The sequence below is a fragment of the Lonchura striata genome, chromosome 20, assembly GCF_046129695.1.
Source record: "Lonchura striata isolate bLonStr1 chromosome 20, bLonStr1.mat, whole genome shotgun sequence".
Lineage (NCBI taxonomy): Eukaryota > Metazoa > Chordata > Aves > Passeriformes > Estrildidae > Lonchura > Lonchura striata.
In genome coordinates, this window is record NC_134622.1 from 5926542 (window position 1) to 5945241 (window position 18700).

Sequence of the window (18700 nt, forward strand, 5' to 3'; positions counted from 1 at the left end):
GCTGTGCTTGGATATAAGTCATGGAGATGAGCCAGAAGAGGGAAAATTTAGGCTAAATGTCTGGGAAAACCAACAGTGAGAATTATTAAGCAGCACTAAATTCCTCTGAGGAAGAGAGAAGCTCCAGTGCTTGGACTACCTAAAATCAGCCTTGACAATGCTCTCAATAAGAGGAACTGTAGGAAAACAACAAAGCATAGCAGGGACTGCACTGCAAGACCCAAGATCTTTTCCAAGTCTGATTTAATGATTAATTGCCTTGCCTCAGAACAACAGAGATTACTTAGCTTTTGGTAGCTAATTGTTGTTGCCATACAACAGCAGTTTCTTACAAGAGGGGCTGGAAAGCAGCTCCTTCTCTCCAGTCACGGTTCTAGAGGCACACTCCAAATTAATATGCCAGCCCTGTCCCTGCAGTTATAAGGATGCTATAAAAAGGTATCTGCTGACCTGCTTCTCAACTCTGCAGAAACACACTGAGTAAGCTGCTTTGGCTATCTCTGGAGAGCTACCCAATTATGATGCTCTGAAGTGCAATTTCTTCCCAGTAAAGAAAAATCAAGCCACATGGCAGCCTTCCTCCCAAACTGCATCTCTGGGCTCAGGAATGGCATCACATGTCACCTTGCAAGCAGCTGTAATAATGCAGGAATCAGCTGTCACAAATCACTTTTGCACACAGGGTGGAAAAAGCTCTCCTTAACCTACAGCACTGGGACATGACTGGGGAGCTCCTCAAAATGAGATTCTGTTGGTCACCACCCCACACTTCCCCCAAACTGTGCTCCACAAGATCTGGTCCATCAAAAAGCACCTGCAGACATCTGGATGGGGAAACTCACACCAAGAAGAGGCCCCCTGAGCTGGTAACAGCTTCCCAAGGTCATGCTCCACATCAGGAGCATCCAATGCCATCTGACAGGCTACAAAAGCAGCCACAGGCAGAGAGCAGATCCACAGCAACATCTGCAAGAAGCTGAGAGGTTATAACAGTGACTTTCCAAAACAATCCAGTGCTCCTCAGGTGGGAACATTGTCCTGAGACAGGCAAAGACATTTGATGTGATAGCAGGAGCTGAGAAGTCTCACCAGGTTTGACATGCCTGTAAAAGAACTTGTGCTGGCATTCAACAAATCCTCCTGTCCAGACCAACTTTGCTCATGGTTCTGCTTTAACCTGCTGGCCTGGACATGAACTATTAAATCTCTAGCTAGACCTTTAGCTTCAGACATTTCAGAGTTGAAACAGAAGCATTTTTAATAAAAATGGCTTTCCATCTGTGATCTTTTAGAGATGGAAAAAAAATATTGGTACCTTGTGAATTTAGTCAAGCAGCCTACAAAGCTCTGAGGGATAGAAGTCAAAAGGTGTCAGATTTTCATGTGATACTTGACTGTTGAAAAGGTGTGAGCCCATTAAAAATCGGCTCAGGGTCACCAATTACTTATGCCTTGTTCATGATCTGACTAGAGGAAGCAGTACCTCTAGAAATAACCCCTGGTCTATATTTGCTCACCTCCCAGCACGAGCACCCTTCTGAAGAGCTTTCTTGCAGTCCAGCCCTCTGACAGCCCAAACATGGTATTTTGGGGAAGAAGTACCTCATAAGAACAATGTCAAGTTATTTTCTTCAATCCTGTATGTTTCTGATGCTTTAAATCTCAGACTTGAGCAACAGAACTGACTTTCAAAGTCAAGTCTGAAAGCAACACAGATGCTTTCCATCAGCAGCAAGTACACAACATACCCACTTGGAATCCCATTAGCACCTACACTAAATTAAGGATTTACTTAAGTTGGGTTTTTCTTTAGAGCCTGGTAACAGCCAAACTGTTAAGGCAAGAACAACTCTCCTCTGCAGAGCCTTTTTTACCTCAGCAGGTCATGGCTTGCTCTGTGACAGTCTGCCCCCAGGGAATGCAGCTCCTCCATTCATTTTGTGTGACAGGCAGGGTTCTCAGGATCCCAGGGGTGCCTGCAGCCTCTGCTCTTCCCACAGGGATGAGCCTGGAGCTGTGCAGGCACAGCAAGGGTTACACCAATGGTCAGGGAACACAGACTTACTGGAAGGTTTGTGCTCTCCTGTGCCTTGCTGCACTTCAAGTTCACAATGTACAATTTATAAATGTGCTGTACCATGTGGCAGACGTGCTCTTAACCTCCAAACCAACAGCTTTCCACAGCTGAGTGAGGAACTGGCCACAGATGCCAAGCTGTGATCCAAGTCTTTAATTCAGAGTGTTCCCAGGAGGGTTCCTTGCTGAAATAAGACTCTCACAAGCAGAGACCGTTGAAGAATAACCCAGGCAACAAACCCAAGCAGCATCTTCCCCATCTAGCTACCCACAGGTGTTCTGTGGTGGCTGGTCAGGGATTCTGACACCACTCACACACGGGCAGATATTGTGTCATTTATCAAGCAGGCTCTGGAGGGTGAACATCTGCTGGCTGGAATTGCTGCTCACAACGATTCCCACAGAGAGCTGGATGTGTGAAATCTGTCTCCAAGTTCTGAGTGCTGTGTTTGTGACCTGAGATACATTAACAGCTCTGATGAATGAGAGCTCCAGTGGTTCTGCACTGCGAGACGCCGGAGCGTGGAGGAGCACAGGTGATGAGTTACAGACTGGAAGGATAAGCACCATCCACTGCATCAGCAACACTGATATCTCCTCAATGAAGAAGCTACACCTTCCTCCTCTGTCTCTACAAAAAGGTTTTGCCAAAGTGTCCTGCACCTCACGCTGCCCAGCAGCAAGTCTGTGTTCCCAAGTGCCCCTCCTCAGGGAGAAATGCAGCTGGCAGATCCTTCCTTTCCACACTCAGATAATTTTACTGAATAAAATAAAAAAACAGTTTAAAACATTCCAGCTTTTTTCAGCTGCATGCTCTGTGGCTGCAGCAAGCAGGGCTGGCAGGTGACAGCAGGATGTGACACACTGATGGTGCATTATGAAGGTGGATCCCAAGAGTGGCTCCAGCCTCAGGCAGACTTGCTGCTGTTCCAGGAGTGCCTACAGCTCATTTTCACCTGCACTGTCTCCTGCAAGGGGCTATAATCTCACAAATGAGATGATCATATTTGTGGCATGACAGGCCAGGCCTGAGCTCTGAAACTCTGGCTGCAGGTTGGCTCCACATCACCCATTTCCAGGATTAGGGGAGCAACTCTCATGTGCTCCAATGGGTATTCCAATTTCACAGCATTTCATAGCTGCTAAAATGCCAATTATTAGGAAAAGTGGTTCTTTTTAGCATGGAAAGCCTCTCAGCCCAGGCATTTTCTAACTCTAAATTTGACTCGAAGAACTATCTGGAAAGAATATTTTCACCAGTGCAAAAAAAAAAAAAAAAATTTAGGAGGCATCTTCCTCTTTCAGAGCTGAAGGTCTCACACACATGGTGGCAAAGATACCTCCCCCAGCCCAACTCTCCCCCCTGGTATGGCCCTAGCAGCCCATATGTCACCAGCAGTGTCACCACTGCTTTGATTGTAAAAAGGCAACACTGCACAGCTCCCAGAGATGTCTCCATGGCTATCAAACACCTAGGAAGCTCAGCACAGCCTCTCACAGACCTTTGGGCAAGGGCTTGCTGTTATTTATTGGTGCCATGTTCTGACCACAGCACCCACAATTTCCAGGCAGCCCCAAAAACGCTGACAAGGCACTGCAAAGGTGTCCCCCACCAGAAATCAGAAGCACACAAATAACTATGTCAGATTTTCTTTAGTGACAGGCACACTCCAAAGGCAGGTTTTTAATCTAACAGAAGTGAAAAAGATAAACCAGAGAGCAGGGACTAGGGTTTGTTCAGTGCTGTGTCCAGTCTAGCTTTACCCTTTGGGTAAATCTCCGCTTGACTGGGAGTTAAAGCTGAGTCAACAAGTCATGAAAATGATCATGATTATTTTAGGATGCAAGGGAGAAGCCTGGCATTCAGTATCACAAGATGCAAGGTGACTAGCAAACACAAGACTTTTCAGCTATATTTTACCTAAGTAAGCCTCTGAAAATATTTCAGTCCTCCTCATCTTCTTGCAAAAATGTCTTTTTTGTTACCTTGTCAAATATTTTAGTTTCTCCCCATGATTACAAATGTCAAGATTAAGTGAGCTGTATTGGGTGAAAGATTAGAAATGGTAATAAAAATAACCTGAACAAGACATGAATTCATTACTTCTGAAATAGTTGCCTAAGGAATGTGTAACTAGTCTTTGAAGTGTATAATTAACATGACAAAAAGTTGAAAGCTATCAGTTTGGTTACTTCAGGACTTATTTTTCTTGTTACTAAAAACAAAAAACTCCCACCAGAATAGGAGATGAACATAAGGTCCTCAGGTTGAAACCAGCCCTACATCTGCTTCAATGTTCCCTAGCTGAGGAAAAAAACACATTAAGTAAATTCAACCTGATGAGTGTTTTGGTTCTTCAATGAATACAGGAATATTTGTGTTCTCTACTCCTATATTATGCTATAAATTGTTCTCTAAGTAGGTCACCAAGGCGATTTCTGAATGTTTCAAGACAAATCCTTTCTACATGAACCCACAAAACAAAACCACAGCCTTGCCTGTCAGGGCATTGATAGATCTCCATCAAGCCCACTGCTGTCAAAAAAGTAAGGGGAGTGCTCTTTTTAACTTGGCATCTGCTATCATGATTCAACTCTTTGCAGAGAAATATACTATTACTCCATATGGCAGCTTCCCCAATTGTAAAAGGGCAGCCAACTTCTATGGCAATGAGAAGTGTTAGCAAATTAACAACTGAGTCTGGCACTAATGAATGCTCCACTGTCTCAATAGAAGGTAGCTGGAGGTTTCCTCACATGTTTTCTCTTAGCTTTGTTCTAGCAGGAGATGCTACAAGAAACAAACTGTGTTCCAAGCCCTTCAGAGATTTAATAACCCAAATACTTCACTTCCCTCCTGATCAAAGGAGCTTGAGAGTGCCTCGCTGAGAGTCCCCAGTGCTGTGGAGGCTGGCTGGGACTGTCACCTCCACGTTCCCCTCAGAGCAGGAGCCAGATTTCACCACAGCTGACCCAAATGCCACCTCAGCTTCGTGACCTGCAGAGGGAAGGCAGCTCTTGCAGAGGCTGGAAGGGCCAGCTGTGGAAGGCAGGCCATGGAATTCATTCACTGCCTGTGCTCCCCCGTCGCATGACTGCGCTTGGAGCCCGAGTGTGGGACTGCTCCTTTGAGTGCCAGAAAAGCTATTTCAAGCTGTTAGCCCAAAGACTCATCAATAAGTCATAAGGCCCAGAATGGAAGTCAAAAGAAGGGGAAAAAACAGTTGCTGAGGCAGAATAAATAGTAACTTCCATTGCATTCTCTTAAACTAAAAAGAGAATGAGCTGCTTAAAAATATTTCTCTCTATGGGCTGCTACACTGCAGGAACCCAACCCAGTTCCACCTCCTGGAACCTGAGGTGAGAGAGGCAGCTGCAGTTCAAGTTAACTGCATTTTGGGATACTGGGAAAGTCATCCTGGAAGACCCAGAGCAGAAGCAGGAGTTGCTGACCTCCACTCCACAGCATGGCAGCAGTGGGGAAGAGCCTCCTTCCAGGGAGAATTGTCTGCCTGATGATTTCCAGACCACTGGAGACAGTCTCTGGTCCAAAGCAGAGGGGGAACATCTCCCTGCATCTCTCCTGCCTTTACCAGATTGACAGCCCAATCTGATAAAGAGGCTCCCCCAGGGAGTGCTGTCCCTGCTCTGCACCAACACTCTCATTAATGAAACATTAGCTGCTCACATCATTTCTCTTCTGCCTTTCCTGGAACACAGTTTGCCTTGGATTAAGCTATCTGGGTCAGGGATGTGCCTCTGTGAAACACCCTGGAATTTAAGAGCACTAGAGAAATATTAATCACTCAGCAGCTGCCATCTTTCCTGCAATTCTTTTAATTGCCTCAATTCTTACTGACAGCTCTCTCTGCCTGCTCCACCACAGGTACTTCCTCTGTTCAGATCTGCTCCAGTTCTTGAGTCCAGCCAAACCTCATGCCCAGTTTACAGAACAGTGTTACTGCAACAAAGCCCTTAATCTATACAGATTCAAGCAGTTGGTTTGAGGTGTTTGAAAAGTCATACAATTCAACAAGTTTCCATTTCAGTTTTTCTGGGGAAAGCTTGGAAAAGGAAGAGGACTAGGTTTTGGCCAGACTTGAGGCCCAGATCCACAAGGTCTGACTGTTTACACGTGGTATTGTGTGATTAGAGCCTTATCACATGGTGTTGGGCACCTGCTGAGCTCCCCCTGCCCAGAAGGAGACAATCCTCACCTGGAGGTTGTTCAGAGGCTCCATTTTCATCACTGGTCCCAGGGTGTTGAGGGGCAGGGAGACATCAATACTTTGGTTTGGCATCAGAGGTGTGTGAATGGCCAGGGGGGTGCTTGGGATGACTCCAAAGCTGGGCAAGAGAAAAACAGAGGTGATGAGAGCAGCCTTGCATTGTCTGAAATATGTCCAAAATATAATGTCCCTTTTGCCAAGCATCACCTGCCTCATCTTCCCACTACTCCTGAGGTGCCCCTGCTGCTGCTCCAGGGAGGGAACACAGCTCAAGTGAGCAGACAAAGTAGGACAAAGCAGGGGAAACTCACTCATTTGCTGACAAATTCACCACCCTGCCCCAGGGACCACCTCCTGGAACTCTCCCATTTCCCACATGGCACTGGTCTGTGTGCTGAGCACCAGCCTGCCCAGCAAGGAATGACCTGGACTCAGAGCCAGGTGCAGTTTCTCTGCTCCTGAGCTCCAGAGCACTGCAGGTAGGGTGCATCACACACTGCACGGCTGCTGCAGGGGCAGAGGGACCTGGAGCCAGCACACAACAACCAGCCAGCCAAGGGAGAACATGTGGCTTGGAACAGCACTGCAGAACAAATGAATCAACACATGCAGCTGCCTGGTCCTGAATGACAGCACCTGGCCCAGCTGCCTGGCTGGAGGCTCCTTCACTGGGGATGTGTCCCAGCAATGTTTACTTGCCTCTTCAGTCCAAGGAACACTGAATTCCACAGGCACCTCTGCTGAGCATGGAGAAGAGGGAAAGCATCTCACATTTAACACAGCACTCCTGTACTACAGACCAGTTGCTTTCCAAAACAGATGGAAGCCCAGATGTTTTGATGTCCACTCGTAAATGCATTTCTTTAGCAGAATTCACCTTAGCTCAGAGGTCTCAGGGTGTTTGCAGGATGGATAGGTGTGGATTTTTATTTACTCACTAAAAGCCTGATGCTGTCTCTGCACAGTAAGACACATTTATCAAGTTTGTCACTCTTTCAGAAGTCAATAAATGCCCCATTCTTGGTTCTCCTTAGTTTTCAGCTCTAGGAAGCTGAAATAGGAATATTCCTAGCAAGGGCTTAGCCACATGATTTGCCTTCTGCAGCCATTTCACCTTGGAGGACACAAACCCTCGTGTTTTCCCTAAGACTCAGAGGGGAACCAAACTTGCAGTGGGGCTAAGGGGCTGTGATATTACAGCACACCAGAGCTTTAGCTTTCTTTTATTTTTTTTTAAATGCTTTATCCCAAGACTGCAGTGAATACCATTAGCAGCAGCAGGAAAGGAGGGAAAAACAATAGAAACTTCCCAATCACAAACCTTAATATTTACACTTAAATAATCAGCCCTCTGCAGCTCTTTCTAATGCACCAGGCACAGTGGAAAGCATTGATAGGAGAACAGCATTTGGAAAAGAGTAAATAAATAACAGTAGATTGTATATGGAGCTTGTGCTGCAAGATGAAAAACTGCTGGTTTATTGTACAGTATTTAAACTTTTTACATCCTCGAAGTAGGTGTGGCTAAAACATAGCTTGATGGATGGGGGGAAAAATCACAAAAAGAATGCCTTTTCTTCCAGGTTAATTTGCATGAAACATTCACATACAGCAGCTTAGCAAAACTCTCCAGAAAATATGGCAGTCCAGGGAGAATATTTACTAAGACTTATTTAGCATAATGACTTTTCTAAGTAAATCTTATTTGTCCCAAGAAATCCTGAATTTGCAACAGTGAGATTAAAGAGATGGTTTCAGTGCATCTTCAGCAGAGAGAAGCCTTTTCCAGTGAAGTGATATTAAGGAATATAGAGAACATGTCAGTCACAAGATACTCTTTGCAGTCCTGATAAGAAGTAGCCTGGTCCTTGGTGAAGATAACATACAGCAAGCCACAGGATAAGCTCTCTGGATAGGGAAGACACCGTGGCTGTGCTGCCATGTCATGTACTTTGTCTGAGATGGGTTTCCAAGAACAATCTGAATTCTATCATCCAAGCTCTGAACTTTCAAGTGGCTGCTGCTTCTGACAGAATTGTTCTGCTGCTTATTACAGGGAGAACATGTGCCACAGGCTCCGAACTTGCAACTCCTTCAGAGACAAGCAGCTTTATTAAATAGTCTTGTGCTTCCAGACAGTGTGAGGGGCAGCAGAGCAATTAAGTCAGGAGGAAGAGGCATCATGGGTTGATACTTGTGCAGCTCAGATCCTGCCTCTGTGCTCTTGCTTTGCCCAGGGCACTTACTGGCTATAGACTCCCCACCCTGCCTAACAACTCATAAGGCTGCTGGAAAACTCCACTGAGGTTAAATGGGGCAGATGCTGCTTCAGAGCTGGGAGAAGGATGGCACTGTCTGCTGCCTGTTTCCTCTCAGATTTATCAGTCTGTGTTTTCAGCCCTTTCACACAATTGTGGGGTGATGGAGAGGTCAGGCTCTATCATCCAAGCTAGTTCCATAACTGCATTATACACCTAAGCACAAGCCCTCCTTATATTTAGCAGCGTAGGCACAAACTCCTTTCCCAGGAGAGCTCAATCTGTTGAACACAGTGCATTGCTAATTACTTCTTACCTGTTCTTATTGAACTGAATGGCAAAGTCAGTCATGTGCTGCAAAGCCTTATTGGTAAAGTTCATCTCCATGTAGATGTGTCCCTGCCTGTGGCTGAATGTGCCTGAGATCTCCAATCCTTTAGCCTTCACTGCAGGCAGCCAAACCTTGAAGACAAGAGATGTCATTCAGCATGAGCAGCCTGGCCTGAAGATAACAAACAAGCAGAGTTTTCCAATAAACACAAGTCCTGAGCTCAAAAATCCACCTAGACTGGCACACTGAGCCCAGAAAGGCTAAAGAAACACTGCAGGCAAGATGGGACATGGGGTGTTGAAAGGATTTAGCACACCACTGAGGAATAACCTTGCTGCTCCTAATCCATATTTGTTCACAGCACCCACAGAAGAAGAAATCAAATTACTACAGCATTAAAGTGCACAAGAGCAGGGACAGCTTGTGTCCATCACAGCAATGTGAGACTCACCCACTCTACTGCTGGACTTCTCTGAGGGCTGGTTGGGCTGTTAGAGGCAGGACAACACTAAAGTTTGAACCAAATAAAATCACAGGGCTGATACTATTACCTGTTTGGTTCTGGATTCACATCTCTGTGATTTGACCCAGATCTGAGTGGTACAAAATGAGGCACTACTTAACTGAAAATGACTGAATTACTGTGGGTTTTTTTATATAAGGTGCGATAATTGCAAAGACCAAAATCAAAATCTTTGAGTATGGTCTGCAGTACCTTGAGATACTCAGTTTCAGAGGACGCTTTAAAATTATCCACCCATGGAGTGCTAATTGAGTGCTAATTTTTGTTTATCCCCTTTCAGGAACCTGAGCTCCCTATGGCTGCTCCACAGCCAGTTTCCAGAACCATGTTCTGTGTCTCATGATCTCTCCCAATTCCATGCTTCAGCCAAAGCCTCTGTGACTTCTGTTGCTGACAGAACATTTCTCTGCATCCCACTGCAGCACCATCATCCCAACCACATGATTTTATCTCCACTGTCACGTTGGATTCCTCCAAATAAACAAACAAACCTGCTAGGAAAGTTGTTGCAAATTCTGTCTTGCCCCCAGTTTTCTGGGGATGCTTGTTAAGAAGCAGGTCTGCAGGAAAGCTGCTCTGACACAATGAAAAGTCTCAAATCTTATCTAAGCCATTCTTTAGAGAAATGCTGTCAGGTAAAATGAGGGAACTGCTAAAATGCAAAAAGTCTGTAACTAATAACCAACATGGCCTCCAACACGTAGTTACTCTACTTGGGAAAAGCCCAAGGCACTCCTAATGGGACTGAGTTGAAGTTTTAGCACCAGAAACCCACAATAAACGGGACAGGTGAGCAATGTCAGATTTGTAGCTCAAGGGGAGGCAAGAAACTGGGGATGATTGCTTTTCCTTACGTACAGACTTGGGAGCCACATATCCTCCAGGAGCCATCCCTATGCCAGATGAGAGCTCAAAGAGATCGTTGAGTCCACTGCTGACCACTGCTGGGGTGGGAGAAGGGGCAAAGGTGGCTGGCACAGAGGAGGGAATGTAGGTCTGTCCCACCTGGAGGAGTCAGAAAGAACAGGCACTCATTAATATCACGTGTGAGCACTGCTTATTAAATAAACCACAAACTCGGGCAATATCCTAAATATTTAAAAGCCATTTGCAGCTTCCCCATTGATTTATCAATAGTGCTAAATTATGCATTTGAATTCCAAAGCTCTTGGCAGCTAATCCCTGCACTCGGCTGTCACCTCAACCAAGCTTCCACATAATTTGTTATAGCTCCAGTTATCTGTTCCCACTATATCTCCTCCTTATAAGACAATATGCTTTGTGGATCTACCCTACATAAACCTAGGGAAACGATCAAATGCTTCAAACCTTCCCCCAGCTATGTCAGTCTTCAGGAATCTGCAAGATTTTGCATATCCAGAGATAGCAAGGGAGTCATGACCATGCTGTGTACTCCCACCCAAAGCCAGAACTCTGCACTCTCAGCACTCAGGCCCTAAAGGTTCATTACATGAAGCAGAGTCTGCCAGAGGACAACCTTCCTGCAAGAAGGGCAATCATTCCCTCCCAGGACTTAAATGAGGGCATCAAAGCTGGAATATTAACCTTTAGGTGCCCAGCTTCAGATGGGACAGTCCCACTCAAGTTACTCTCCCAAGTTCTCTTCCTAGCAGGATGAATGCTGTGCTTGAGAACAGGATTCCCCAGCCAGCAGCCCAGAAACAGGCAGAGTGAGCAGGACAGAACTGCCTGCTGGGTTTTTGCTGGCCCAGGAGGGCAGAGACCTGGCTTTGTAGGTATGATCACCACAGAGAAGCATCTCCCATGTCCTGCTGTGGGCTGCCTGTGTGTACAGGTGTTCTGTGCCACCAGATCTCCTCTGCCCTGTGCTGAAGGAAGGAAGGAATGCCAGATTTGCAGGGAAAGGAGAGAGAATGACTGCAGCCACAACAAGGGTCTCTGAAAAGCCCTCCCGCCAGAGCTGAGCATGCTTTCCTCACTGAATTACTAGATACAGAGTCCTAGGAAGAGGGACTGGAGCTTTCTAGGGGACACCACTTCAGGATGTGGCTTGGAAGCACGCTCCCTCCTGCCCACTGCATCTCCAAGCCATGTTTCATTCCTTTTGCACACTCTTCTGGAAGAAACTGCTATGAGCTTGAAGCCAAGGCTGCTGTAAGACAGGCTGAAACTGTCCCATGTCCTGGCAAGAGGTGTAGGCAGGAGGACACTCCCAAAGCACAGGCACAGAGGAGGTGGCCGGTGGCAGCACTGACCACATGTAGTAGGAAAGCTCAGAGCACCTGACCCTGATGTCCAGGCGAAAATCTTACGTGGAGTTTGGGAGGAGAAAGCACTGAGTTCAGGCAAGTCTGTGGTGACACTGGGTTAGGGTTACAGACCAGGCTTTGTGAGTAGGGATAAGCATCCTTGGCCTTTCAGCTGCTAAAGCAGTTGCACAAGGATGAGGCACTGCCAGGGTTAACGCTGGTGCTCCAACTAAAAGCTCTGAGGAAGAAGAGCTAAGCAGAGAGAGTGAACAGCTCTGGCCCTGGCTGCTCTTAGGAAAGCCCAGGTAGGAGCTGGACTCAAATCAACATAGGTGGTGACTTGTGTGTTTCAGTTGCATTTATCCATTTTACATCTTCAGGGCTTTAAAAAGCACCTTCCAGCACACAGTGGGTGAGCTTACACTGAAAAACCCTGAGCTTTGAGCAGCTTTGGAAATTGGGGAAAAAAATGGAATGGCACTTACTGCCGGGCTTCCTCCAATGCCCCCGCCAAGGTCACTGCCAAGCTGAAAGAGAGAAGGAGAGAGAGGAGAGGAAGACCGAGATCATTTGAGCCAAGGTCAGATGGCCGGGGCAGAGCCCGGGCACGGCGAGCACGGATCGCTCCTGCACAGGACAGATGGAAATGCAGTGCTGGGAAAGCACAGGGAACAGAGGGGCTGCTTGCTGCTGTGTGAGCAGAGCTACTTGGAGAACTACCCCATGCCTTCACTGTGGTTAATAAGAAACAAAATCCATCCCTTCTTGTGCCTGTTGTCTGCACCAAAACCTCCCTTCTTCACGTTTCATGCATCGGTGGTTTCCCCTCAGCCCTGCTGCTGCTGCCAGCAGGCCCCAAGCAGCTCCACAAAACCCAGTGGGGTAACTGTGAAACGGCATGAAAATAAAACTGTCAGGAAGGTTTGATTTTCTAGGGAACAGCTACAAACCACGGGCAAACACCATGCATCTTGGCTGTGTTCCTCCGACACGCGGCTCCTTTCAGCAATGAGCAAGAAAGAGAATGGGATCAGTGCTGGCTCTGACAACAGCTCAGAGAGGGGGGCTTTGAAGATGCTCCCCTCCCTCAGACAAGGAAAAAATACCTTCATCATCTAATAGGCACTCCAACAGCAAAGAGACCTCACAGTGCACCGGGCTATTTCAGTACCAATTTCTGCCACGCTACACAGACACATCTGAGGTGACCCAAACAGCCCTCCAGAAACACTAAATCCTCTCTGGGGTCCTTCTGCAGCCCACCTAGAAGCTCTGTCCTCACAAGTTCCCTTTACAAAACACCCAGACCGCATTCCCAGTGACAAAGTCCATTTTTCAAACCTCCACATCATTCTACATGCTCAGGAGGATTCAGAGATCAGGACAGGCTCCAAGGCTTGGCTACAAGTGCTGTTTGCAAGTACAACATCACTCCTGTGAACATTTAAAATGCACTTAACAGATAACCAGGAGGAAACAAGCACAGATCTGCAGTGGTTAATTCACTGCAGAGACATCTCCAGGCTTATCTGTGTCCCAGGCTTTCCTTCTGAAGATCAGGGTAATTTTTTTTGCCCAGAACAGGGCTTTTTTTGGGGTCAAATTCAGACAGGGAACATGACCTGACAACAGTCACAGAGGATGATGCAAGGGTGAGGTAAGAGCCAGCCCCATTATGAAAAGGCTGGACTGGCAGACTAGAACATCACAGCTCACCAGAGATAGTTTTACTCTTCCATTTGATTTGGGTTTGGGGAGTTAGTTTGTTTTTAAAAAAACATGCGACAAACTGGGTCAACGAAGGCTCTGGATATGTTGTTCAAATTAGTGCTGGTGTGTCAGAATATTGAACAAAAGCACCATATAGGCGATGCAAAAGCTTCCAGGATTGCCTGTGCTTAGAGCCAAAAAGGCTCTGACCTTTTCCCTCTGCACAAAAAAACTTGGAAATTAACTTTGCTCTGATCCCCTCCAGCCTGTTCCCTGAGAGATCTCACAGCAAATGTGTTTTATGCTGGTCAAGAGATACCATAAAGCTTCACACCTCTCTCCATCAGAGCACAGATAAAAAGGATAAATAGCCCTGAGAAGAGCAGCAAAGGTAAGACAGTGACTTACCAGATAATAACTAGCCTCCATAAAACCTGTAAAATGTGACAAATCCCTCTGCTTCCCTGGATCTTTCTCCTATTCCCAGGTACCCCTCCTTCCCCTAGTCCTCACAGGAGCAACATTAACCATTCTAAGTAGGTGTTAGAAAAGAATAAATCACACACAATTTGCTTTTTGTTAGGAGGCCTTAAGAGCTTTTTTCCTGGGTGGGACTCAGTTTATCCCTACTTGAGGCCATGGCAGAAGCTGAGGAGATTCCTCATCTTTTTCAACAGCCACCTCTCCATACAGCAACCCAGTCTCTGGCTGTCCAGTTTTGCTTAGCTGACTTAAGAAATAACAGATTAAATTGAGTGACTCCAAAGTCAAAAGAAGGATCAGTCAGAGACCAAAGGAAGCCAGCCAGAGGATGCAAATCCAATTAATATTGAGCTTATAAAATAAGGCTTATTACACTGTCAAGTCTCCCCCACTGAAACAGCCTGACAGAGCAGAGTTTTGTTCTATTGACTTCACTCTAAGCCAAGCCACGGTTTAGATTAATATATCAGATCACTTACATCTTGTTAGTGGCTCACTGAGGAGTAATAAATGCAACTATTACACCTCATCCCTATTCATAGTCTTGCATGCAGATGAACTTCAAGCTTTATATTGACAGCCAGCAAAGTCTTGGGGAAAAGAAAGAATCCAGTTCATTCCCAGATATTATTGTATGCACAGAGGATTTCTGGTTCTGTTGTCTGCAGCAGCAGAAAGGCTGGTTTATCAAGCAGCAAGCATTTTACAAGGGGTGTTATGGAAATGACTGAATAATTCTGCATAATCAAGCCAGATGTTAACTATTCTACCATTTCCTACTACACTCATCAGGAGCTGCAGGGTAGTAGGAACCCAACCTCGAAGCAGCTCGTACACTGATGTTGGCTGCAAGGGACAGGGAATGACACATTGGGGTTCCTTGAGCTACCCACAAGTCTTCCATTTTCCCTAAATGTCAGGCTTTGGGGGGAAAAGTAGAATGTGGATTTATTGCTTTAGTTAAGACTGCAGCTCTCACAAAAAAAAAGAAAAATCCCCTGATTGGCTCAGAGAATTTACCAGGAGCCCCTGTGTATTTTCAGATTGGATCCAACATCTCTCTTCCATTCCAGGAAGCTGTGAGCTGCTGCAGCCCCTCTCTAGTGGCTGGAGGGCTCTGCAGAGCACAGCCTGAGCCTCTCCTGGTTCCTGTGCTCGGGCCCAAGCACTGCAGACGTGCTCCAGAGCTGCAGAGCCAGTGCCAAGGAGCTGCAGCTCCTCCAGGTCCCCACAGGCAGAGCTGGCTCTGCCCTGACTGAAGAGAGAAGCAACAGCATTTCTACTGCACCAGAAGTTACAGGGGAGAAGTTAATAAAGAACCAATCAATTCCACATCAGATCTGGGCTGCACTTCCCATTGCAGCAGCACAAAGTCTCTTTTTCTGTTTTTCTTGCCTGTCACCCTCCCATGGCACTGATTCTTTCCCCATTCAGGAATTGCAGGTCTGGTTTTCCTCCTGTGGGATGCCCAAATCATAACTTTATTCCAAACTCATGATGGAAGAGACTGTAACAGTGATGTGTGTGAGTAAGAGGGAAGGAGGAAGACAGAGGGAACAGGAACCAATTACCCACAGAGTGTCCTCTCCCATCTGGAGTGACAGGCAGAGTGCAGAAGGAAAGAAACAGATATTAGTCAGGCATGAAGTGCTGCTGAAGCAATTCCCCAGGACTAGCAGAGCTCTGGTTAACCATTTCCATTTGTCTCATGGGCAGATAGACACTCCTGCAGGAAGGACAAGCTGGATCTGCCTTACAGGAGAGTCAGCAACAGCCCACAGAGGAGAGGACTACATTAATACAGCTGTCAGCCCCACTCACTGTGAAGGTGGGTGGACAAGGGCTGGCTCTTGATGGTCCAAGGGAGTTTGTGGCACTGCAAACTCCTGATCCTGATCCTAAAGTTGGCAGCTTTGCCTCCTGCTGAAGAGCACAAAGCCTCTGCTTCAGGATGAAGAGCTGCCAGCTTCAGAGGATGGACAGGGAGTCTCGGCCTCCAGAGGCATAAAACTTCTTCAAACAGGAATTCTCTTTATTCCCTCCAAACCTATCCTGCCGTAACAGCACCCAAGCAGCCACGTGTTTAAAGAAGAGGCTGTATCAATAAAAGCAGTGCCAGCACCTTTTCCCAAGCTGCATCAGCACTTTTACTTTGCACAAGTTGGCTTGGATGGTGCTGCAGCTGCTCTGCAGTTGGAGAGCCCTTGCCCTGCAATTCCAGCCCTGTGGAAGCAGTTATGCTGACTTATGAAGTGTAGCAGTGCTGGAGTTACTGCATTAGGAGGGTTTATTTGCATCTTAAGAGCAGCTTGTAATGAAGTGACTTTGCTGAAGTGTTCATGTGATCCTGAGGGGCTACAATCACTTCTGCAAAATGACGTGAGGCTTTTGGAGCACCAAAAAATAACAGGGAGGGTGGAGCCAGGGACAGAAGCTTCAACAACCACTGCTCAGCAACTGCCTTGCCTTGTGCCCACAGCATAATCAGGGCTTCCAGGGCAGCTGTGCATTTCCTGGACCACAACTCATGGGTTAACAGGGGACAGTTGCCTTCTCGCTGCCTCACACCACAAAGCAGGAGTCAAGCACCAGCTCAAGGTGCTGCCTGCACTCAGTAAGGCAGCAGCAAGGAACACAAGGCATTCACCTAACAGAAATGGGCTGAGGTGCTGAGAGCAGGGCTGCTGGCAGCCCCCCGGGGGCAGGCTCACCCTGTGAGAGCCCTGAGCTGCAGGGCAGAGCATGCCTGGGCTGCAGGGATCTCACTGCACGCACACTGTGGCTCACACAGAGGCAGTTCAGTGCCTAATTTGTGTCTGTTTGCACACCAAGCCAGGATTGCAGAGCACAAGGGCTGCTCTCCAAACCAGAGACAGCTGTGTCAAAGCTGCTGGAGGTCAGGTCACACTGCCAATACCACAGTCACCAGTTCCATGCACTTGCTGCTGATGCTTTGCCCTGCTGAGAGACTTCATTCAGCAAGCAAAACTGAGTCCTAACCATTTTCATTCCCAAAAGTGCAAAAAAACAAGCTGCTCACAAAGCTCTAGCAGTCCTGACTGCTACAACAGCTTTGAATCAGCTATGAATGAGTGACCTACCAAAATAGCTCCTTTTCCACACCAGCCCTGCCCCAGCAATGGATTTGTGTCCTTTGTCAGAAATCTTAACAGATTCCTTTATAGCTCATCAAACCTCCACAGCCCAGATGAAAGGAGTCACTCAGCTCCTTGTCAAAGGCTGGAGGAGCACTCTGGGAAAGGATCATCACATCCACTGCATAAATGAATGTTGGGGCTGACCTGGCACAGCCACTCTCACACTGTAGTTCCAGGAAAAGGTAAATGAAGTAACTTTCCTAAGATTATACACAGCAAATCACTTGCAGAGCCAGGAGAGGAATGTGGCACCCCAGGGCAGACTGAAGGTCACTTTGGGGCTTTTTTATAAAACATTGCCAAGCCCCTAATCAACCCCAGCACTCCAGGATGTTGTCCATTGAGGCCAGACTTTGAATTCTCCACTTGACAGCAGTCAGACAGGGAGGGAGGGACACCAGCAGCCCCTGCTCACAGCCTTGTGGATGAGGCAGACACTTCAGACTGCTGGAATTGAGTTTTCCTCCCAAGCTGCTGAGCCTGTGGTGCCTGGAGCTCAGGGTGAGCTGGTGCTCAGCTCCCACCACCCATGCCACTGCAGTGATGGGACAGCCCTGAATGGTGTGGAACAGACCTTGGGTCTTGGGGTCAGACCCCCCCTAAATCCATCCAGATTACACAGAGGGGCACACCCCACCTGTGACAGCCCAAACCAGTGCAGGCATTACAGAAAACTGTGGATAGTCAGTGTTTATCAAACAGCTTTTCAATTTAGGACATAAATCAACATGACCAGCTGCCAGTCTCAAATCAATAATATTCTTGTAGATGAGCGGCTAGAGCATTAAATAAAATCCTTACATAACAGACAATCCAAGCCTGTCCATTCCTGCAGATTTACTGCTCTGCCCCTGGGTTTCAAGCCAGCCTTCCTGGCTCCTGGCCACAGTGCCCTGCTCCCAGACAATGCAGGAGCTCCCAGGCAGCACAGTGTGCACACAGAGCTCTCCTGCTCTGTGGTTTTGCAGAACAAATGAACACACAGAAAGGTTTAAAAGCAAAAATGTCATGTCAGCACAGACAGACATCCTGCAAAGCACTGCACCATTGCACAGGAGTTGGGAGAGTGACTGTAACCTGCACGAAATTCAGCCACTTGAGGAGAAAAAAGCATCAAACTCCAGCTCTTGGGATGAACAGCTCTGCACTCAGCAATCTGCTCTCCCACGTGTTTTGTTTCTCTCCCATTAGTGACTGCTATGGCTACTTTACAGTGTGGAGCTGGAGATCCCAAGTAGCTTTCTAAAGTGGGCTTAGTCACCATTTTATAGAAAAAGAAAATTGAGCAGAGAAGAACAAGATCTGCCCATGGTGGCAAAACAGGGCACAACCTGTTCCCTAGAATAAAGCTCTCCAGAAGTCCTACAGCAAGTCTGCTCTGCTTACAAGCAATGCTCTTGTACCAAAGGTCCTTTTTCTCCTCTTTTTAATTGTTAACACATGCTCAGCATCTGTGCACGCATGTTACATTTAATGACAATTACAGAACTCGCTATGGAGATAAAATAAGATTTACTCACTAAGGAAATTAACCTCACAAGCAGCTGGAGTCTCACTAGTCATGGGCATAAATATCTGGCAGTGCTGGGGACAATTAAAATGAACAATATTAATTTGGTGTTTGTGCAGTTTTACACCATTCAGTCTCTATTTAAATGCCTGAAAGAAAAAGAAAAGCCCACAGTTTAAGGAATGGAAATG

At 46.8% G+C, this 18700-nt stretch overlaps 1 protein-coding gene across 5 annotated transcripts in view; it reads right to left on the reverse strand.

The window, feature by feature from the left end:
- Positions 1–18700, reverse strand: part of AP2B1 (adaptor related protein complex 2 subunit beta 1) — a 75999-nt gene that overhangs the window by 14017 nt on the left and 43282 nt on the right. For 4 of the 5 annotated variants that reach the window (XM_021550980.2, XM_021550982.2, XM_031506439.2 and 1 more), the window contains exons 15-18: positions 12134–12175; positions 10276–10422; positions 8880–9025; positions 6294–6423 (exon numbers count right to left, since the gene is read on the reverse strand). In XM_021550980.2, coding sequence (XP_021406655.1) covers positions 6294–6423; positions 8880–9025; positions 10276–10422; positions 12134–12175 — 465 coding nt within the window. The remainder of the gene's footprint in view (positions 1–6293; positions 6424–8879; positions 9026–10275; positions 10423–12133; positions 12176–18700) is intronic. The other variant, XM_021550983.2, reaches the window with a different exon arrangement.